The sequence below is a fragment of the Homarus americanus genome, unplaced genomic scaffold (genome assembly GCF_018991925.1).
Source record: "Homarus americanus isolate GMGI-L3 unplaced genomic scaffold, GMGI_Hamer_2.0 scaffold27042, whole genome shotgun sequence".
In the NCBI taxonomy this organism is placed as follows: domain Eukaryota; kingdom Metazoa; phylum Arthropoda; class Malacostraca; order Decapoda; family Nephropidae; genus Homarus; species Homarus americanus.
Genome location: NW_024738151.1, coordinates 67,935 through 92,500, shown reverse-complemented (window position 1 = coordinate 92,500; position 24,566 = coordinate 67,935). Strand labels below are relative to the sequence as shown.

General features: G+C 39.0%; 1 protein-coding gene across 1 annotated transcript in view; it reads left to right on the top strand.

The window, feature by feature from the left end:
- LOC121873741 (irregular chiasm C-roughest protein-like) overlaps positions 1-24,566 on the top strand; it is a 137,669-nt gene that overhangs the window by 95,077 nt on the left and 18,026 nt on the right. The window contains exons 12-16 of the mRNA XM_042377445.1: positions 351-469; positions 958-1,123; positions 2,810-2,994; positions 10,861-10,996; positions 12,546-12,704. Of these exons, the coding sequence (XP_042233379.1) occupies positions 351-469; positions 958-1,123; positions 2,810-2,994; positions 10,861-10,996; positions 12,546-12,704 (765 nt within the window). The remainder of the gene's footprint in view (positions 1-350; positions 470-957; positions 1,124-2,809; positions 2,995-10,860; positions 10,997-12,545; positions 12,705-24,566) is intronic.

Below are 24,566 nucleotides of genomic sequence, written 5' to 3'. Positions count from 1 at the left end.
CAACACACACGAGTATTAGTAACACGATGTTTCATGCAATAGATGGCTGCCGGTCAGATGGGCTCCACTCCTAATAGGTCCCACCCTAACACAACCCAACCAAACCTTTGGGATTGGGGTCTGTTAGAAATAAGGGCCCATTAGGATTTGGGACCATACGAAATAAGGCCCATTAGACTACAGAAAGTTAATAAGCTAGAAGTAAGGACATATGGTACAGTACTATACTCAGAAAAACAAGGAGTATTTTAATTGTTATAGGACGTTATTAAATTAGAAATAACATGTGGTTGAAAAAAAAACACGGTAGTTATACCTCTTTTACTTTGTTTTCTGGATCATCGGTACAGATCCCCCGAAAGTGCTCCAGGTAGGCCCCAGCCCCCAGGTGACGGCCGCCCTCCACAACCACACCCTCCTGGAGTGTCTAGCTGAGGCCAACCCCCCGCCCATGTACACCTGGGTGCAGGTCAGTCCCCAAACATCCCAACTCGTCCACTTCCTCACTCACCAACCCCACCACGCCTACTTTCTCTAACTTCCCTTCCTCCTATCAATTACTTTAACCCCACTTTTTTGCTTATTCCGTATATTTAAAAGCCCCTCCCCACCTCCCGCACCTTCATCCCTTCTCCCCTTCACCACCTCATCCCTTCACCACCTCATCCCTTCACCACCTCATCCCTTCACCCCCTCACCACCTCATCCCTTCACCCCTCACCACCTTATCCATTCACCCCCCTCACCCCTTCACCTCATCCCTTCACCCCTCACCACCTCACCCCCATCCGTTCACCCCTCACCACCTCATCCTTTCACCTCTCGCCACCTCACCCCTTCACCTCATCTCTTCACCCCCTCATCCCTTCTCCCCCTCACCCCTTTACCTCCTCATCCCTACACCCCCTCACCACCTCACCCCTTCACCACCAATAACAGAATTCTTACCTCCGTCAGACGGTTCCAGACACACGGGAAACAATAGTGCGAGGCCACAACGCCACACTGCTGCTGGAGGGCATCACCTATGAACACCAGGGTCAATACGTCTGCGTCGCCTCCTCCGTCATTAGGGACCAGACTCTCGAGGATAAGAGCCAGCCAATCACCCTCGAGGTCGTGGGTAAGTGCACAACCACCTCAGTTTTTCATTATTAGATATCCTCCACAAGAAAGATAGAGAAATCGTGCCCGTGCTTCATAAGGGCTGGGATGTTCATATTTGGTCACTGATTTCTAAAAGTACCATATGTGGCCCCTTAGACTGCGTGCCGTGGACGATTAGATTTCCTGGTTTACTGCGTGAGTCGCTGCCAAGGTCAGTGTCTGGTAGTGTGTACTTCGGAGTGTGGACATTCCATTATTAACACTCGAGAAAAAAAATTACCTTAAACATATTCAAAACTTGATTGTTTACTATCCCGGCGAGAGTGAGCGAAACCCGTACCGTCACGGTGACGTTATTAGTGTAAAGTGTAAACAGTCGTCACCCCTCACGTGTAGTATTTGCTGTGTCCTCTATGATGTTACCTGTATCTATGTCGGGTCATCTGGAGGAGTGGAAACGTCATTTTTCAGAGGAGGAGGCGGAATCTGCCTCCTAGAAAGCAGAAATCTGTCACACATTATTGAGGAGTGTGAGTAATCTTGGGGATCGTCGGGGGCCCGCAGCCGGGGCTCAACTTACTGCCATTGTCCCGCCCATTGTCTCTCCCTCCCATCCCCTCATCTCCCCAGTGCACCCTAGCAGCCTCCCCCCTCCTTGCCCGACCACCCACAGAACCCTCTCCCACAGCCAAATAATTGGATTAATCAATACTCAATCGTTAAAACCTCCAGTAATGCAACACAATACGTGGCTCGTGGTGGGCGGGATTCCAGATGAGTTGATCAACCTTCAGGTGTTATTAATGTTGGCCAAGGCTGTGCGGCGGCCACAAGTTCGCTGCCTCGTTACTGTATAATGCACCTTCTAAACAAAGTATAAAACGGTAAGTTATATTAGATAGAATAATCCTCCGGCCACACGATACTGATGTTTTTACGTCGAATGCACATCCACACGATTTCTTAACTTACCCAACCAAACCTAACTTACCCAACCAAACCTAACTTACTCAACCAAACAAATATTACACAACCAAGTCTAACCAGAATTATTAAACAAGTTCACTAGTACCTTCCCTCTATCTATGTAACGATAAAGTGTGCGACCAAGTGATTTATGACATTATCGCACTTGAACCAGAATCTCCACTTAGTCAATACTACTCTTATGAGAAAGTAACATCACAACCGAGGAAATATGATAAATGAGTATCTTTTGAAGTGTTCTTTCTGTAAGAGTGGATGGAGGGTGGTGTGTCTTTGTAAGTGTTAGAGAAAGAAAAAACACAAGAAACTACAACTGGAACAAACTTAGAGGAAGATCCCGCGGTGCAGCTCGTCCAGGAACAGAAGAAAGTGTTGGAGACGTGAATGACTTCCTCCTCCCCCCCTTCCCTCTTCCTCCTCCTCCTCTCCCCTCCCCTCCTCCTCCATGTTGATTGCTCTTAAGAGTGGTAGTGTCTCACGTTACTGCAGGAAAATGGACGTAGCGCCACTCAGTACTCCAGCAGCGTCTTGCGCAGGAACTCTGAATATAAGGTATTAAGTTTCGCTCCATTATATGATCAAATGGCAAGTGAAATTTTACAGGAAATCTGCCAGGGCCGCTAGTAGTGGAGGGAAAAAAATTATATATATATATATATATATATATATTGTGAAAAGATACTAACCTAGCCATACTCTCGTCTCCTACGTACAGGTGCACCACAGGTACTACGGTATACGGTGGAGCGTAACTTGCAGGTGGAGAAGGGTCAGGACGCTGTCATCCAGATCGTCTTCTGCTCCGACCCTCAGCCCTCCCGCACCTCCTGGGAGTGGGGGTCACTGCAGCTGGAGGCCGGCAACGGCAGGGGGCGCTACATCGCCGAGAACCTTGCACAGGTACCTTGCGCCTCGTGAGATCAGCATGACCCTACTGGGGGGCGGAAAGTGGTGTTACTGACGTATGCGTAATGGGGTCTTATAGGTTTAGAATGAGGTCTTTTATGTAATGAATGAAGATTGCTTGAATTATTCTAAGTCTCCTGAGGTTCACGGGCAAATAATGAGGTTTTTGTTGTGGAAAATCACTGGAGATTTTGGTCTGGCACGGATGAGAACTACTAAATCATTGGGGTTTCTTGGACTGGTGTTTTTTTTTCAGTATAAATAAGGTTCTTTATGGTAGAATATGAAGTCTCAGGCTTTTTGGTGAAGAATGACTTGTAGTAGTTTAAGGTTTCTGTAGATGGTGTTTTCTTGATAAATGAATAAGAGAACTTAGACTATAACTTTCTATCAGTAATAATAAGGTCCTTGGTGGTGGAATGAAGTCTCTAAAACGTTCATGGGGAAGAATGACTTAACTTGTTCATACTAAATGTTTAAGTCATCCGTAGAATGATTGTTTCTTGCTAGAAAACACTTTTATTAAATTTATGGACGAAGAATGAGTGTTGTGATGCAAGATATGGATCCTAAGAGATATTTCTAAAGGCGAACAAGATCTAGGGAAACAGTCAGTTATCGCAAAGGGAAGAACGAGGTTAGAGTATACACAATTAACAGAGTAGAGACAGAGGGAAACCAGCTTTTAAGACGGAGAGGGATCCGCCACTGTTGTTTTCTTTTAAGTAGTCGGGATACTAAACTACCTGGCTTGAAGAAAGAAAAAATTCAAAGAATAACAGGAACACATAGATTCCTCCTCCATGTTGTAGCTAGAACTGTTATAGGTGTTGACAGATGACACGAGCGGAGGGGAGAGACCTACTCATTGTTGGATGTATCTACTGATCCCCAAATTGTAGCTCTGAGTGACAATTTTCTATTCCAACTTGATAAAAGATCCAACTAACTACAGAGCTGAACATCGAGTATATAATATATATGTATCCCACGGAACATAAAAATAAAACTTTCACATGATAGTGTGTTGATGCTAACTGGTGATAATAATAATACTGTATATTAACTTCCATCAGAAGAATTACTTTCTGTATCCAAAGAGAGGTGAAAGGATTTACCAAAGTATTAGTGGTGCTGTGTTTGACTAGGGTTAAGATGAGGTCATAACTCAGTGGCACTAACATCTGGAACCCCGAGTGTCAGTGCCAGTGGAAGTTTGACCATAACACCCCCCCCCCCCTCACCCCTAACCCCTAGTAGTGTTACTTTTCATGCCTTGATAATTTATCGCTGCTGTTATTAACACTATTCTGTTTCCCCGTTATCATCGTTTATTACTATACCCACGTTCGTTCTTACCAGAATGGATTCAATGGGTGTGAATCTTTTGAGCAACTCCCACAAGTTCACTGATGAATAGTTATTTATAAGTTGACGTCAGAAATTGACTTAAAAGAAAAAATATAATGTAAATAATGTAATCCCAATAATTAATAACTAATTCCTGGAAGACACATCCCACTTGTACGGAAAAAAAAACATACTGCACTGTATATCAGTCAGGTCATTTATGGCTAAAATTGGACTGACCAAACGTAGCCACAAGCTAAACAACTCAACAGGTTAGTATAGTACGTTAAAGCATGCAGCGTTATCTATAGATCTGACAATATTATGATACATTAAGATGTTTCTGAATTATTTTAATTTGTATAAATTTGGTTTAATTTGAGAATGAATATTATTGATTGGTTTAGATTTGATTATAATTTGGCAATAAATGGTTTTAATTTGTTAGTTTTGGTTATTACTAGATTTGGCAAAAAATACTGTATTGTATAAATGTCTAGCCATATGTTATGTATGTTCACAGTCGCTTGTGTTAATTTGTTGTTCTGCAATCTGCATCATAAGCGACGTAAAAAACACTTCTCTTGTCATGCACCTGTCAATAGTGTGGTGGCTTTAGCTGTATCTGTGCAAAGTGTAACATTCCTTGCTTATTGAATACCTTCCTCCACTCATTCTCTTTGTTTCTCCCTTTATCCACTCTCGGTTACTCCTGTTTCATCCTTTCTCCCTCATTTCGCCTGTATCCGTCCTGTCGTTCCCACGGTAACACCCTATTTCGTGTACTCCCATTGTGTTTACTCTCGAAATGGCTCTACTTTACTATTCCCATTTAGTCTACGTTAGGTTAGGTTAGGTTATGTAGAGTAACATGCAAATGACATTAACTGATAGTACTGGATACATTTTGGGAATATGTGACGTTTTCAGAGTAGACAAAGTGGGCATAAACCTTTCCCTCCCCCCCACCCCCCTTCTCTCTTACTATCCTTCAAACTCTTTCTCTCCCTTCCTCCCCACAACCCCACTTATCCCTCCCCCATCTCTCTTTATCCTTCCTCTCACCCCCCCAACCACTTTGGTGTTTTTGCCAATAAAGTTATATGACTTCGAAGGTAATTGGCGGTGTACACTGAGGGGCTTTTTAATTGGAGTCAACCTTCATCTCTTTTGTTGACAGTTTTATTGTAATACATTAATTGGTGGTGAGCGATTTATCCCCCTTTCTCCCCCCGTGTTTCTTACCCTTCCTCTACTCACTCTCCCAAATGTTGTGTATTTCACGAATAAAAGAATTTTCTTTCAACAATTTATTTTGCCATTTTGGGCTCTCTCCCTTATAAGGGTTGTGGTGGCTGAGCGGATATTGTATAGTGTTTATCCGCTATCCTAAAGGTCATGGGTTCGCATCCATCACATTCAGCTGTGAATGGATACCAAACTTTGAAGTAGAGGGAATGTATTACCAGCCACACTGCCTCCTGTATATGCCAACCCAAGTTGCGGCATGTTGTCTGTTTGTTTACAACCTACCCGCTCAGAGCTCTTCTCACGACCACTAAAAACGTAAATTGCACCATGACACTTCACCAAAGCTGCCTTCATTGGTACCAGATATCAAAATAAGTGTTTTCTGTTTAAAACCCTTAGGCCCCGGGTGACATTCCATAACGTCCGACTAGTGTGCCCCAGGTGACGTTCCAGAACGTCCGCCTATTTTCCTGCCTTTTTTTCTTTATTATTTTTGGAAATGTTGATTTTTTTAACCAGTGGCTTAAGGGTATGACGGTGGCTAGGAAGTTAGGTAATGGTAGGGGTATTAATTTAGTTTGCCATCCGGTTAGTAGGTAGTAGGCAGCTCTCAAACAGGGAGGTACTACCTCCTGGGAAGATATTGGAAGCATAATGTATTTTCTAATGGAAGACCCTGCTGTCATATGGCATTACAAAATATGTGGCCAAGTCCCAGGTTGCTGATCTGACTTTTTGCCTCATTTACATACAATTGCATTTCAATTGTTTCTCTTACCTTAAGAACACAATATACTGTACTCTACATACAGTATTGATACACTATTGATTTTTTTTATGATCCTTTTATTATTATTATTATTATTATTATTATTATTATTATTATTATTATTATTATTATTATTATTATTATTATTATTATTGCTGTATTATTATTATTTATTTATTTTATTTTTTTATAATTTATTAATTTTTATTAATTATTATTATTATTATTATTATTATTATTATTATTATTATTATTATTATTATTATTATTATTATTAGATTTTCGCCTCAGGCCCTGATGTGGGTCATTGACCTGTGCCCTGGTGAGTTAATCCCGAAAAAAGGTCAGGTTAGGGTAGATATCAGGGGCGGATCCAGGAATATCAAAAGGAGGGCCAAGAAGTGGTCCCACCCAGCTGGGGATTTTTTTAAGTCTAACCAATATCATGGGAATTCTGAGGCCATTTTGAAGCCATGTGCACTTGATATTAGGAGATATTATGAAGTCAATAGTAAATGCTTTTTACTATACAAAAATGCCTGAGTACAAACTGTTAACGATGTTTTGTTTTGTTTTTGTTTTTTGTTTTTTGAACGATTTGGACCTTCATAGCTGTCGGAAATCACTATTGTTTGTGATTTTCTCGCACCCAAATACAGGAATGCCGAAACTAAAATTTTACCGGGTTAGGTTTCTTTGGGAGTAACTTTTCACTTGTTGCCACTATCCGAAATCAGAGTTGAAACTGTTTTTCCGATGGTTTTTGGTGTGTTATGAATGTATTTGACCTTCATTTCTGGCACAAATCAATAGTTTCTGAGATAATCCCGCCCCCCCCCCCATCTCAGAATCTAGAAATTGTCTATAAAAATCAAGGTAAAAAGTGTTCAAGTCACATCGAAGACCATTGGAAAAGCAGTTTTGAACCTGACCTATCCAGGGGCTCCATAGTCGTTCCATGTTCTGGGTGTGTACCGCCATGTATGGACATACATAATAAAATTTTAATTATCTCACTTATATGTAATTTGCACCAGAAATTCCATTGAAGAAAAGTGTCATAGAATTGTCAAAACTACTGATTGCATCTATAAAATTCCCACGATTCATGTAGTGGCAACAAGTGAAATACAGTAATACCTTCTTTGGCTGATTAGTCCAATTTCTTTGACATTTTCTCAAATTGGGATTTTCCAAAGAGAATGAAGTTCAGATTTAAACATAGCACACCAAAATACACCAGAAAAAATTTATTTCACTGTAAAACACGAGGCGGGCATTAAAACGAATCTTTACCTTTCTTTCAACTGCAATATAATCCAGTGAGTGTTGTGACGGCACCGAGTGTGAGGTCTTTCAAGACTTGTTCAACACTGGAGCAGGTTCAGATACATTCAGGAGCCGGTGCATGCTCAGTACTTGCCAACAGAGATGTGACCGACCGCCCAAGCGGCTAATGAGCTGATAAGTACAGTAGTGGATAAAGTAAAAATAATGGATTACTTGTTCTTTATATTTGCTTTATATTAGTCAAAATAAACATTGAGAAGCAATAAAAAATCAGATACTACTTTCTACTTTATAGTTTTAATGACTTTTCAGATATCAGTAATTTTTACTTTTATTCTATTCCGCTTTGAGACGAGTAATATTATTTCTACTCGATTACTATTTTCGAAAAGTAATTCTACTTTTAGTCGATTGCAAATTGTTAGAAATTTGCCGACCACTGGTCTTTAATTGAGATTTAATGTGAAAAGGACGTGGGTGTATATGTCTGCAATGAACTTAAGTTCTCAGGCCATTGTGAGAAGAAGGTGAATCAAGCAACGAAACTATAGTAGGTCTTATGAGAAGGTCGTTTAGATATCTGGATGGTCCATCACTCGTCTTGATCTTCAAGAATGAGGTGCTTCTCCGTCTGGAGTACTGTCACCCCGTCTGGTCCCCGTGGTGCGCTAGAGACTGTCAATTGATTGAAATTATCCAAAGGAGGGCCACCGAACTGTTGCCTTCACGGAACCTTAGATACCCAGAAAGATTAGAGCGGCTGCAACTGCCTAGCTAATACTACAGACGGGCAAGGGGCGACCTAATGAAAGTGTATAAACATCTCGGGGGTGGGGGGAGGGACAATACTCGGACGTCCACCCCACAAGGGTCACAACTCCAGAAAACTGTGAGGGCAAACTTTTTCGGAGTGAGAATTGTGAGCTCTTGGAACAATCTGCCAGAGAGTGTTGTGACGGTCCGACTAATTATCGAAATGTAGCCAAATATAGCCGCAATGAAGTCAAATAATGGTCCTAGATGAATAAATCGGACTGCCAATCACTTCTCTACTAGTATTTGGTGTCAGAAAGTCACAAAAAATTGGAAAACTTACTTTAATCTGAGTTAATAGATCGCGTGCATGTACCGACGGAGCGAGGAATTACCCAAATGTAGCCGCAATGAAGTCAAATGATGGTCGTACAAGCGTAATTTGGGCTGTGAATCACTTCTCGATTATTATTTGGTGTCATAAAGTAAAAAAAAATTGGTAAACTTAATTTAATCTGAGTTGTGTTGTGTTGTGTTGTGTTAGGTTAGGTTAGATTAGATTAGGTTAGGTTAGGTACATGCACTTGATCTATTAACTCAGATTAAATTAAGTTTACCATTTTTTTGTGACTTCGTGACACCAAATACTTTTCGAGGTTAGGTTAGGTTAGGTACATGCACTCGATCTATTAACTCAGATTAAATTAAGTTTACCAATTTTTTGTGACTTTGTGACACCAAATACTAGTCGAGAAGTGATTGGCAGTCTGATTTATTCATCTAGGACCATTATTTGACTTCATTGCGACTACATTTGGGTAATTCCTCGCTCCGTCGGTACATGCACGTGATCTATTAACTCAGATTAAAGTAAGTTTTCCAATTTTTTGTGACTTTCTGACACCAAATACTAGTCGAGAAGTGATTGGCAGTCCGATTTATTCATCTAGGACCATTATTTGACTTCATTCCGGCTATATTTGGCTACATTTGGGTACATTTGGGTAATTAGTCGGACCCTGTTGTGATGGTACTGAGTGTGAGCTTATTCAAAGGCAGACTAACTTGACCAGCACTGGAGCAGGTTCCGATATATTCAGGAGCCAGTACTTGCCAACAGTGCGTAATCGAGATGTGACCAACCGCCCAAGCGGCTAACGAAATGATCATTGGCGAAGAGGATAAAATTAAAAGTAAAATTAAGGTGTTGTGGTGGGCTGATGGACCTCTGCTCACAAGTATGTCTTCCTTCTCTTTCACCTGGTCTCTTGCAGTTGCGCTACCTTATTCCATAGTTGGATCATCTGAAGAGTAACCACCCTAATGCAAACCTAAGCTCACCTAACCTAACCCTCCCAGGAAGCATTAGGATGCTCAATTATCAGGTGAATTAAACTGGGAATGGCTTATCTTCAGGGATCTCTTGTCTACATCGAAGTTTTAATCTGCTGCTTTCTTCCTTACTTTTATTTTATTGTCTTTCTCGTGGTTTTAGTCTGTTTCCTTCTTTATACTTTACAGTTTTCCCTCACTATAGCTACTCTATAGTTCTCCCCACTTTAACTACTCAACAGGTCTCCCCACTACAACTACTCTACAGGTCTCTCTACTATAACTACTGTACAGGTCTCCCCACTATAGCTACTCTATAGTTCTCCCCACTATAACTACTGTACAGGTCTCCCCACTATAGCTACTCTACAGGTCTCCCTCACTATAACTTCTCAACAGGTCTCCCCACTTTAACTACTCAACAGGTCTCCCCACTAGCTACTCTACAGGTCTCCCTCACTATAACTACTCAACAGGTCTCCCCACTTTAACTACTCAACAGGTCTCCCCACTAGCTACTCTACAGGTCTCCCTCACTATAACTACTGTACAGGTCTCCCAGAGCACTTGCTAGGTCTCCCCACTATAGCTACTGACTCTACTCTAGGTCTCCCTCTCTACTCACTATTAACAGGTCTATAACTACTGTACAGGTCTCCCTCACTATCTCCCTCAGGTCTCCCCACTTTAACTACTCAACAGGTCTCCCCACTATAGTTACTCTACAGGTCTCCCTCACTATAGCTACTCTACAGGTCTCTCTCCTATAACTACTGTACAGGTCTCCCTCACTATAGCTACTCTATAGTTCTCCCCACTTGAACTACTCAACAGGTCTCCCCACTATATCTACTCTACAGGTCTCCCTCACTATAGCTACTCTATAGTTCTCCCCACTTGAACTACTCAACAGGTCTCCCCACTATATCTACTCTACAGGTCTCCCTCACTATAGCTACTCTATAGTTCTCCCCACTATAAATACTTAACAGGTCTCCCCACAATAGCTACTCTACAGGTCTCTCAACTATAACTACTGTACAGGTCTCCCTCACTATGGGTACTCTCCTTGGTGTCTCTCTCCACTATGGATACTCTACTTATTTCCTCCCCAGCAGGATGCACGGGAGGATTGCTACTCTGCACGGCTGTTGGTACAAGGTGTGGACATCGCAGATGCCAGGGACTACGTGCTTAACGTGGAGAACGACAAGGGCGCAGATCGCTATGCTGTCGGTCTCCTAGTTAATGGTGGGTAGTGTGGGCCACTGTGCCTTAGAGAGAAAGAAGATTTAATAAGAGTACCTTTGGTGCAATATAAACCAGCATCATTGTAGGGGTGTCTTTGAAGTACTGTTTGCCTTCCTGGGTTTGGACTATCAAAGGTTCATGTGTTAATTTTTCCTGCAAATGAAGTTACATAATGTATCAAACTGGGTGACCTAAGCTAAAGCACAAAAATATTCTCCATTATGGTTTCAGAATTATACTGAAATTCTTCCTTTATGACATTAATTCTCTAAATGCATGATGAGGGACAAAAGTAATGCATAGATTCTTTGTGAATTCGAACCATCAGAATGGAAAGTACTCACTCGTTGCACTGATACTGTGAATACCTTTTGTCAGGTATATGCTCTACCGTATTTGATAATAGAGTGAGTGTTCTATACAGTACATGTGAATATGGAGCATTACAGTAGTCAGCGAGGTTGTGATTGGTTGGAATATGTGACATTTCTGAAGCAGACCACAAGAACCAACCAAATTTTATCCAACCAAACTTAACCTACCTGGGATCTTACAGTCAAATATAGGTAGTCGGTTCATGTTGTTTGCTGTCATCATGAGAGGCATTGTAAGAAGCTTCATCTAATTTAGGAAACATGACGTCACACTATTCAACCAATCATGGCCTGGCAGACCAAATACTGTTCATACTGTTTTCTGTGACACACTCTCAAGGGCTGGAGATAATGGACCTTGGTTGGACATAATAACCTGACTAAAATATGCAGGTTTTGATATTGAAGAAAACTTGGGCTTCAGTGCACATAAAATGAAGATTTTAGTGTGACGGATTTCAATAGATGAGCACCAAATTTACCAGCTAACAAGGGTGTTGTTAGATTGCCAATTAAACCCTGATCACCCAACTACTCACCCTCTACCAGACAAAAGCTACAAGTTATTGAACCTCATTTTCATTCTTGTCCCAATTGAATACTATATACTGTACTGTAATTGGTCAAACATATTACAGTGTCCCTGCATTTTGTCATGGGTGTGTGAAGAGGACAATTTTAAAATGTGTGGCATTAAAAACTTGAACTTTTTCATTTAAGTTCTGTTAGTTATTATCCACAACAGGAATTGTTGAGTTACAAAAATATGATTCAGAGGGTGATATATACACCAGGAAGTTATGCATACTGTACAGGTTTGAGAGTATACTGTACTGTACTGTACTAATCGACATATATATCACAAAGCAGTACATGAAGGGTTTTGAGACTGAGGATGATCAGTTTAAAAAAAAAAACGATTGTAAGATTAGCAAGGGTTTCTTAAGCTATGTTACTGATAAGCAAAATATGGAAAAGTGTTCTAGATATTGTTGTTTAGTATACTCAAGTCTTTGCTGTCAAACTTGCTAATTGGTAAAGCTTGGAAATGATGTTATGGGTACTATTAAATTATATACTTAAGGCCTAGTTGTAAACATTGAACATGGGTAATGCTGAAAGACTAGGAGATCATTTCGGTGGCCAGACCTGGTGAATTCCCCCTCCCCCACCAGGACATGTAGACAAGCCCCCACTACAGCGTGTCCCTCCCTCAGCAGAGCCCGTGTCCATGTCCACCGTGATTGGCATCGTGATCGCTTGTCTCGTCATCCTTGTGCTGGTCACACTGATTGTCCTGTACGCCTTCAAGACAGAAAAATGGTGCTTCTCCCGTAAGTACTGTCCCATATATTCTCTTCATTCATGTTTTCCGACTTACTGTATGGGTACGTTGGATTATTTCTACTCAATATCTTGCCTCTGCATTTGATTCATAAATTAATAGAATTTTATCATATTTTTACTATGCTATCAGTATCGTTTAGCTTTGCTTTAGTGTTCATTGTGGCAGAGTTTTATTTTTGTAATTCTTGGCATATTTTTCATATAACATATGTATACTTAGTATTTATGACATGAAATATTTTTCCAATGCTTACATGGCATGAAGTGTTTACCTAGTTAACAATAGAAAATTTTTCTATTACAGTACTAATTTATGAAATTTAGCTGGCAATACAGAGCCTAATTTCATGTAAATAAATGTTCCCAAATTATTTACTGAACTTGAACTTTTACCAAATCTCATCACACTATGCAGTGGTTTCGTCTCCCTGGCGGAGGTGGAGAAAATCTCGGAAAATAAGTTATTCAGGTGAAGAGAAGAAGAATGTTCATTATATTTATTTTCTGTCATTATTTTCCTTTGGAAATTTAATTTGCCTTTTTTCTTTGGCGCTCATGCTCACCACCGCCACCCACCTGAGACCTCTGCACTGTGTCTAATACGGTGCAACCTGTCAATAACCCGTGTCTTGCTGGGCCACTCCTGCCCTATGCTTACTGAAATATAAACTACAGTATATTCGAGAGTTTATAATATGCCATCTTTTGAATGTACATTGTGGATTCTCAAACATAAAATTGATGAATTTTTGTTTTATAACTTGGGCTTTGTGTACACCATTTAATGAATTTCAAAACAATTAGAATTTGATATACAAAACCATTTGTTTGATTTAGAATTATTAATTGTAATCTTTGTGTACTATTCTGTGCATAAAATTTTACTGTATCATTTTCATCACTTGTCAACTTGCTAGGCAGCTAGTCAGATCTTTGTACTGAGAATTGACTAACTCCAATGACAGAGCCCATATTATAAAAAAAAATAGAAGTAGGTTTGTAAAAACACAATCTGAATGTCCTGGTACCCTTGAATGCTTTTGAACACTGTTCTGTGTTACCCCACACTGCATGCACAGTGTTCTCCACCAGGAATGCCAGACATGAATTGCCTTGCCATTATAACAACTCTGAGGACACCTTACCTGTATAATCTCTCCTGGTAGACACTAAAATTTGTTTAACATTAATGATTAGACTGCTCTAAGTTGGAGAAATATGAGTGATATTGACTTTTGAATTTGGCTTCCAATGAGTTTTTGAGAAACTAGACATTATTGACAATCATGAATTAGAATTTCTCTGAGCTGGTCATGTGAATTTAGCAGGACATAGTAGGGTAGAGAAACAAGATATTATACAGATAGGGTAGCAAGACATGCTAGAAGTTAGTAAAGCTAGAAGACTTCAGGCTGTTAAAATGGTGAGGCTTCCTAAGCATGTGTTGCATGAATTTCTTTTTGAAGTACAGTACCATTTATATCTACGAGTATTTAATGTACTATATACCTGATGTGCATCTGTTGTTAATGAGAGGTACAGAAAGAGGAAAGACACTCACAATCCTCCACGGATATATTAAAAAAAAAAATTTGCATAGTCTTAGAATGTCGACAGGGTCACTCTTTCTCTATACTGATGTTGTAGATGCTTAATCCAGGAGAACCATGATTTACAGTTTGGCCTTGTTGGTTCCTTTATGTCCACAGAGCAGACAAAGATATTAGGGAATGGTGGTGTCCATTCTTCTGTTTGCCAGCTGAAGTTTGGATAAACATTATTTAGCTCAATCCCAAAGATGCTGCTGGTAAATTTTACACCATTTATGGTGTATGTGTGTGTGTGTGTACTGGTTACCTTCATTTATACTAGGGTTCTGTTCCTAGAAAAGCCTGTTACCTTATAAGTGAAATCAATGTAAATGAAGATTGGTTTTATAGTAAAAAAAAAGGGTTACATTCCCAAGCACAGCCAACTTTCCCCTTTGTGGCAGTGATTATGTACATTACTAAATTTTCACATATACACCACAGTGATTGCAATTTAATACAGGCACTCCCCGAGTTACGAACATCCGCACTTACGATTATTGCTCAATAATATTCTTTAAAAAATAAAAAGCGATATACGGCCGTCTATTTTACTTATGAACCATGAGTGGAGCGCTCAACTTTGTTCGGCACACCGTGCCAGCTAACCCACTGAGCCAGCTAACTCATGTGCAAAGAATTGTATATATTCCCTTTGTGTTTACCCTCATGGCAATTAGTATTTGTTTTACCTTTTTTTTTCACAAGATGTATTTAGGATGGTGTGTTCATGTAACCAAGTAAAAATAAATGAAGAAAATTACGTACCCGGTATATCTACCCGAAAATGCGAGTTGAAAAACAACCACAATACCTCACAGCTTGGCTCAGTAACCTGGTGGTTACAGTGACAAGTCTGACTTGGTTACAATACCACCAGCGATGTTATCAAATGTAAATGTGAAAAGAAAGTTATCTGTAAATCTTCATTTATATCAGGTATTACATTACATAACATTTTAAAATATGGAGTGAGAAAGCAAAGAGGTGGAAAGGAGTGTTACAAATCGCTCCTCAACAGATCTTTAACTCGCTACCACTCAGTCACATGCTTTTGCGTCAGGTACTTTATTGGGAATTTACAATGTTCCGAGTTATGAACAGATCGACTTATGATCAGGGTCCCTGCAGAAGGACCTCTGTGGGCTCCAGGAATGATCAAAGAAATGGCTGCTGAGATTCAATGTCACGAAGTGTAAGAGGATGCACCTGGGGCGTACCAACGGTAAGGAGGCGTATCATATGTCCCAACGGGATGAAGAAACTGCACTAGTTGAGACTGTATGTGAGAAGGACCTAGGTGTGTATGTTGACAATAAGCTGAAGTTCTCGGGCCATTGCGAGAAGAAGGTAAATCAGGCAAATAAATTATTGGGTCTTATAAGAAGGTCGTTCAGATATCTAGATGGTCCGTCCCTCGTAACGATCTTCAGGAGTGAAGTGCTTCCCCATCTGGAGTACTATCACCCCATCTGGTCCCCGAGATATGTTAGGGACTGTCAGTTGGTTGAAAATGTTCAAACGAGGGCCACCAGACTGGTGCCTGCACTTCGGCACCTCAGCTACCCTGAGAGATTGGAGTGCCTGAACTTGCCTAGCTTATACTACAGACGGGCAAGGGGGGACCTAGTTGAGGTGTAAAAGCATCTCAGGGGGCACTACCTGTACTCAGTTGAGTGTCCTTACTTGGAGCTGGTGGACACTCGCCCCACAAGGGGTCACAGCTCAAGATTGAAGAAGCCACAAGTCCAGAAAACTGTGAGGGCAAACTTTTTCAGAGTGAGGGTTGTAAACTCTTGGAACAATCTACCAGAGAGTGTTGTGACGGCACCGAGTGTGAGCTCTTTCAAGACAAGACTTGACCAACACTGGAGCGGGTTCAGGTACATTCAGGAGCCGGTGCATGCCCAGTATTTGCCAACAGTGCGTGACAGAGACGTGACCGATCGCCCGGGCGGCTAGCGAGCCGATCTTTTGGTGAAAAAGGTAAATGAAAAGGAAAAGTAATCAGAGACGTGACCGATCGCCCAAGCGGCTAACAAGCTGATCAGTGGCGAAGAGGATAAAAGTATATCCCTGTCGTAAGTCAGGGAGTGCCTGTAGTTGCATACATACTGTAAATTTTATTGAATGAACAGTCCAGTATAAGGGAAATGGACTTTACTGATTAGTTCATTTTGTTGTTTTCTGCACGAGCAAAGGCTGGTGTGATGAGAGAGCATTGTAGTGTCATCACTGTGTTGTGGTAGGGTCATGTTGAGTGGAGTAGAGGCTGCTCAAGTGAACTTACAGGGATACTGTTGTTATAAGCCTGAGTTTTGGAGTGAGTGTGTGTCAGCTGATAGGGGAACTGGAAGTTCTAGGCACCAGTGGAGAGGTCTTAGCTGTTTATATTTATAAAGGTCCCTGTAGGCAGAAACATTTGATATTATCATCCTTCCAATCTGTAAACTTCACTCAGGTTGGGGTCCATATCAGTCCCTTCATGGATAATTTGGTCATTAAACAAGAGGTGTTTAGCCCACCTCTTTGTCATTATGTGGTTCTACAATATTGTTCAGTAACTTTTTTCTTCCCTGCTATGACACCTCTACTAAATTGTATTGAATCATTTCCTCCAAATGAGTCTCAATCATTTCTATCACATTAATTTCTTCCAAATCATCATACACCATTTTTGGGGGTTTATCTCTTGTTATAACAGCACAAGTTTGTGGATAATATAACATATCAGATTCAATATTGTTTATCCCACTTGCATTTAGGGCCTATATTGAGAGAGACATAGGGACCATATAATGACAAACTCTTCACCACCACTGAGAAATTAGGATAATTGGAACTGCAATAGAGGAAGTTGATGCATTTTTAATACTGTGAAAATTGGAAACTGCAATTGAGGAAGCCTTGATATGAAGGGAGACCTAACAGTATTTTGAGCCCTGGGGAGCATACTGTGATCATGTGTTATTCTATGATAATAAGAGTCAGCAATGTACAGTTGGGGAAAGGAGTTCCCACACCCCCTGTGGTAACCCGTGTCTCCAAACGGCACCGTCCCAGTAGTAGTATCACTATTTACTGTATGAATGATTGGGTATTGGTTGTGTAACGACGGATGTGATTTGTGGATAGGTTAGCTATAGGTCATATAGGTTGGACACTTGGAGACACAGGTTACCACAAGGGGTGTAGGAACACATTTCTGCAACTGTACAGTACCATAGAGTAAGTCCGCACTTAACGCCGTCCCGCTTAACATTGTTTCGGTACTACTTACGTCGCTAAACTTTAGAGACCAAAAATTTGTTTAACGTCCCGGTGAACCGATACTACGTCGTTTTGCGTCGTCACAGACTACATTTTACGATGCAGAACCTCAGTGACTCACCACCCACCTCTATTGCCCTCCTCCGCTTCCACCCTCCTCCTCCTCCGTTCCTGCCATACTCCTCCTCTCCCGCCATCCGCCTCCTATGCTTCACTACCCACCACACACTCGCTCTACCACCTCCGCCCATCGGTGAGTATCAATACAAACTTAGAAGTTGTATATGTATGCATTATTTTCCATAGAAATGGAAATGATTTTCTGTATATGTAATGTATTTCATGGGGCAAAGGGAGGCTCAGGAACGTAACTCCCGTATTTTATTTATTTCTTATGGGGAAAATTGATCCACTTAACGTTGTTTCGTATAACGTCGCATTTTTAGGAACTTAACCCCGACATTAAGCGAGGACTTGCTGCACTATCTAATGCCAACATTTCCCAATTTTACCATAAACAAAGCATATCATCTCACTATCTGAAATGGAATGAATAATCAAGTCAAGTACTGTACTGTATACAGTATAAACCACCAATAATTATAGTGACTAATGTAGCCTGTATATGGTTTTCAATCCTAACTATAATATTTTTGTGTTCAGTCATCTATAGGATTGATTGTTACTTTCCAGTACACTGTATTTAGTTTGTTCAACTTAAGCTTTCATTACCAACTACTTCTATAGGCTTCAGATATGGACTTCGATCCTCAGATTTTAGAATTAAACTCATAAAGTCGATCACCACATTAATATCCAATTCCAAGACACAAAAGATTTTTTATTTTTTTATTTTCACCAAAGGTACCTTTGATCTCTGAACATGTTGATTCAGGTTGTGAGGTCAACAAATATTAATTCTTGTAATTAATTTTGCTAATTGCTTTGGATTTTTGTAAATTACCCACTTAGGGGGAGTAGGGGTTGTAAGACCCAATATTTTCAGTAAAAAAAGCCTTTGGATAAAAAAGGAAACTGTGCAACATTTATTTTATCTGGAGATGGTAGACGATAGGGTGATGTATGAGTCCGTGTGGAAGATGATGAGAATATAAAACGTAGCAGGAAAACTGGGTGATGCAGAAAGGCATTCTACAAGGACATTACAACTTGTGTGAGAGTAGATTTTGGTTTTTTATCTGTGTCAGGCATAAGTGATGGGCAATATAAGTGAGACTGAACCAGAAATATTACCATCATTACTGCTCAAGCATGATACTGCACTTTTGTAACCAACAGGTGTGGATTCAAGGGATTAATAACATGGTATTAAGCCAGACAATAAGTGAGAAGAAAGAAATGAAATATTAGAAATATATAATATATACTGTACAGTACAATATGCAGTGTGTATTGTTGACTGGTGTTAGACAGTACGTGGACATTTTGATCTTAAAGGACTGGTAAAAATGTGTTTCCATGAGACTCACTGGTCTGGCACCTGAGTACTGTACCCTGTATTGTCATTTTGTATTAATGCCCTCACAGCTGTTATAATAAGCCCTTAATCCATATTATTGAACTCTTCATGTGTTGTGAGCTGATGACACAATAAAGCACATTGTTTACTCATATCCAGGTTATGTATTGAACAGTTTGCCCAATATTTTCAGACATCCATCATCTTAACAAACAGCAGAACTTAAATTTTTCTTCTCCTTGCAAGTTGCACCTCAACCTCTGCTTTGCTTTATAATCACACAGTTTGAAGAAATGAATAATATGGCTTTTTAAGAATGTGGTCAAACCCCTAACACTGTTTCTCATTTGAATTACTGTATTTACTTTACTAATACTGCTGTACTAATATTAATATTTACCTTGCTGTGATAATAAGTTTGCTCATCATTATTTATGAAATTTGTATAAAATTCATTTACTATACGATTGATTAAATTACTTTTTTACCTTTAGTATTACTGTGCCAGAGCCATCTTATTTAATATCTCTCATGTACCAATTCCTGTTGTGCCCTTGTGCCTTTGACTACCTCCAAGACTATGTTTGGACCAGTTGTCTCCTTGAAAACATCAAGGTTGTACAGGTGTTTTATGTAGAAATGCCACTCCCTGTAGTCCCACATTCAGTTTTGGTTTCATTGACTTACTTAAAACCAAATCTAAGTGTTACAGTGATCTTAATATTTTCAAAGCCTTTATAAAAAATAGTACTGTACTAAATGTGATTTTCACAGTAGAGGTCAACAAAAAAATTACTTTCAAATTATTAGTATCAGTGATCAACATACAATTTACAGTAATTCATTGTGAGGATAGCTTTTGCCATTTTAAAGGCTAGGCCTTGCTTTGGAAATGAATTACGTAATGAGAAAACTTAATTTTTCCTTATAAGTGTCTTGAACTCATAATTTCATACGGTATGTGCCTGGAAAACTGTAATTTCTTCATTATAAGCAACACTTGGAGAAAAGATAATTTTCTTATACAAGGGGTCCCCAGGTTACAAATGGGTTCCGTTCCTGAGGACATTCTTAAGTCGGATTTGTACGTAAGTCGGAACACATGCTATGTGCATACCGTACTTACAGAACAATGTTTAAAATCCCACAATTTATCATAGCCTAAGTCCTTATACATCTGTGGTGTAATGGTCAGCATGCTCGCCTTGCAAGTGAGTGGATCCAGGTTTGAATCCTGGGCTAGTTTCTTTATGCCATTTGCCTTTGTCTACCCAGCAGTAATTGGGAACCTGGATGCTAATCGATTTGAGGATTGTATTTCGGGGTAATGGTTAGCCAGTGCATTTGGTGAGTTATCCGGTCTTCTCGGATTATTCCTTGACACACGTTAACTTAGGGTGTGGTTGTTGTGTTAGCGGCAGCTTCTACACCTTAAATAAATTCACATCTAGGTGGCCGTAGGGCTGGCCATCCTCAATCATGAGGGGCATCCATTATTCTATACATCTAAAATCACTTAAGATAAAAGAAGAAATAAAATGACAAAAACAGTAAATGAAAGTAAAAAATAAGTTAGCAGGTAAATAAAATACTATAAATTTCAAGTTTAACCCCATTCGTATCAGCGGGCGTTCATAAGTCAGACGTTCATAAGTTTTTTACCCCTTGTATGCTTTAATCTTAACCAAATCAATGGTACAGTACAGGAAATTATGCCCTGCAGTCTAACATCATTATATGAGCTCTCATTATCAACTTCCTTCTTAGTTTATCTCAAGGAATTGGTAGTAATTTTAAATCAATCATCCTAAGGTTCATTGTCATGAAGAAATAAAAAATCATATAACTGCACTGTACACTATACAAAATGAGTCTTCCTTGGAGTTTTAGATCAAGTGGATGGTGTTTTGCACAAGTACAGTACTATACCAGTAGATTCTTTTTCCTATCATATTATTATTTTCTCAGCTACTGTACTGTACATCTGTTGGGACAACTGGTCCATAGTTGGTCATGAGAGTAGATACTGTATGGGTATTAGTCACAATCAAAACTGTGTTCACATGGGTGAAATTGTGTTATTCCTCAAATCTGCTGCTTTGAAGTATTATCCACTGTGTTTAAAAACTTCACTACTTTCTTCCCCAAGATTGCTTCTTCAGTTTACTGAATGAGCTTAAAAAACCTTAAAACAGTTCATATGATTCCCTTATTATGTTAAAGAACTCACTTCTCTCTTTTCAAAAATTACCTTTTTTATATACCTGTACTTAAATGTATGTTTAAAAATATATATGGGGCTCGTTTTTTAGAACTATACTGTTCATCTTTGAAATATGAAGATTATATTTTAAAGCTATAATCAATGAACTTAAAATATAAAATTTTATGTTCATTGATTATAGCTTTAATTGATTACCCCCTATTATCTCTCACTTTTTTAATTCCCTATCCCCTGCAGTGGCAGGCTTAGGAGGAGAGTGTAGAGGGGTACATATCCTATCCCTTCCTAATTTATTGTTAAAATTTAATTCCCCCAATTTGAGTTCTGTTATGTCGGTTTATTTTACACCTTAGATTTCTTCATATGCTAGGGCTTGAGAGTCATAGGCTGACCCCAAACATCCAGTGTGATTTACTACCTCCTTCCTTTGACCCATACTACTGTACAGTGCAGGTACAGGTATTTTAAACTGTTCTGCCTCCCAGTATAAATTCCTGGAGCTGCTCCTGCTCTTTACCTTTTATTGTACAGTACTGTGTGTAACTCTCATACGTGTTACCATTTCCCCCTCCCCCTCTTTATATATTCCTCTTGTAAAAAGTATAAGTTTATTGTACTATATAAGTAAGCACACCTAGGAAAAATCTTGAATGCATCTTCCTAATGCATTTGTTTTTTCTTTTCCTCTGATAGGTCTCTCGCTGTCTGCCTACCCAGCTTTTTATTCTATTACGACCTGACTTACAAGCCATGATGCTTATAGAGTACTGTATTGTGGCAGTACAGGTGTACTGTATAAGATCCCCATCAGTAAAGAGCCCCTCATTATGTAGTGAACCATGACTCTCCAGCGAAAAATCAATAGTTTATATTCTACTTCTCTCAATAGATTTATTAATTGTTATTACAGATAACGTTGCAACAAAATATCATTTACAGTACAGTACAATACGGTACTGTTAACTTTTCATTCTGTGACATATTGGTCACTGTTACTGTAAGCTTCAGTATTACTTACCTGTTATCAGGATATAACTTAGAGAACTTTCAAGAAGATTCAAAGTTCTCAAGATGCTCAGTAACTAACAACCAATGGTTGGTGGGTAAAGATTATTAATACAAAATTATGTGGTCTTAAATTCCTCAAAAATGAATATGAGTTGAAACTCATATCTGTAAAGTAAGTAAAGTACAGTACTGTACTGTATACTGTATACAGTACCAGATATTGAAAAGTGAGGTGAATGAAATAATCTTCAAATTGTCTTCATCTTATTTCAGCATCTTACTTACCAATGGTGTGCTACATCAGCAATGTTTTTGTTTTTCATAATAACTCGCTGAATTTGTTTAACTTAATTTTTTGGTGAAAAAATAGTATTGTACAGTACTACGAATATGTACACTCATTAATTAGCATTAAAGAATATCCAGAAGTGCTAATGATGAATTTCCATTTGAAGTATCTCCCATCTTCATATGTCACCATCAGTAAAACATGATATGAATTGGACAGGTCCATAGTTATATTTTTTTTTTACTTTTACTCTCTTTGCCACTGATCAGCTTGTTAGCCCTTGGGTGGTTTGTTACGTCTTTGTTACACATTGTTTATTCACCTCAATTAGGTGCCCCCTTGCCTGATCAGCTTGAATGCCATTCAGCCTTGTCATACATGTACACTATTTCAATCAAAGACCAGAGCCTCTATCAGGAAATGTCCATACAGGTACTGAAATATAAATACTGTATGCTTTTATACAAAATTTACCAATACTGTAGAGGTGTTTCAACATAATTACCCAGTAGTAAATAAAATTAATTTACAACACTGTCCTTGTGATCAGTAATACAGTACTGTACTGTACTATAAAAATTGAGAAATGGTACTGTAATATCAATTAATACTATGATCTTCAGAAACATTTTCTTTCAGTCAGTTACTACAGTAGTTGTAATGTTATAAATTTGGAAATGGCCAAAATCTGGATTTATGCTATCGCCTCTCAACCATAGGTATAGCCTTTTAACCACTCCCCTGCCTATTGTTGCAGAGATGAGAAACAGAACGACCATAGTGGTCTTGTTTTAAAGGGGGTTGACTGTGATGTGTAAATATGGTGACCCCCATATGCAACAGTGGTGAGATTAGTTTTTAAATATGGTGACCCTGTTTTACTTTTTTTTTCCTTAAGTCATCTCAGCTTATTACTTATCCTCTTCATCCTTTTTCAGCTTGAATTAATTTTTACTTTATTCATCATATTTTCCTTTGAAATTTTCATCATACTTTCCTTTGAAATTTCACTTTACCAAAGAGGAAAACATTTGTTTTATTCAAATAAGATTCATATGTACAGTCAGCCAAAGATGCATTGACCCCACCCTGGCTCTCGTACTTGCAATTTTACCTGGCAATATTTGGTGAAGTAAAGCTGTATGTAATGGTGATTGTGATTGGTGAATCTATTTTTGGCTATATCACTGTCAGGATAAATATTAGACAATCCAAAGGTAGCAATTTCATAATAATGAACTACCTTGTATGTTCAAGTTATGGGACATAGAGTACAGTACAGAGTTGTATACTTTTTGTTCAGGTCTCAGATCAACATCTAAGTACGTATGTCTTTAACTATTAGAGAAATTACATTGTTAACTAATCATGGCCTAGTACACTTTGTATACATACATACATACATACATACATACATATCTTTGTATAATTTCTCATTTGAATCAGGTGAAGAGGATAAAAAAAAAATTAGATGACCTACCTGTAGATGTTGCAGCACTGGGTAATATTATTATTTTTACTCATACAGGGGATCCTCGTTATCTGAGCTTAATACAGACCAGAAAAAAGACTCAGATAGTGATTCCACATAAAGTGGGGAATTAATTCTCATAAGATTTAATAGGAATGGGGTCTAATTGGGACAATCCCATTGTAAATGACACTTACGGTAAAAAGTTAATTTGATATCTTGAAACTTTTATATACCTTAGAATCAATTTTATTACACATTAATTTACAAAATTATTTAACTTTATAACTTATTTAATGTACTTAAAGTTCTTTGGGGTCAATGTGTTACTGCAACACAGGCTACTATATCCACGCGGTTGGGCGCTTGCACACACACACACTCGCACACTCATTTCAGTGAAAGTGAAAGTGGTTCATTGAGATACGCTATTAATTTTTTTTTAAATAAGTAATACAGTATTAACATATCAATGATTTTCATTAACTTACCTTCAAAAGTAGAGATGATGGGCTTGA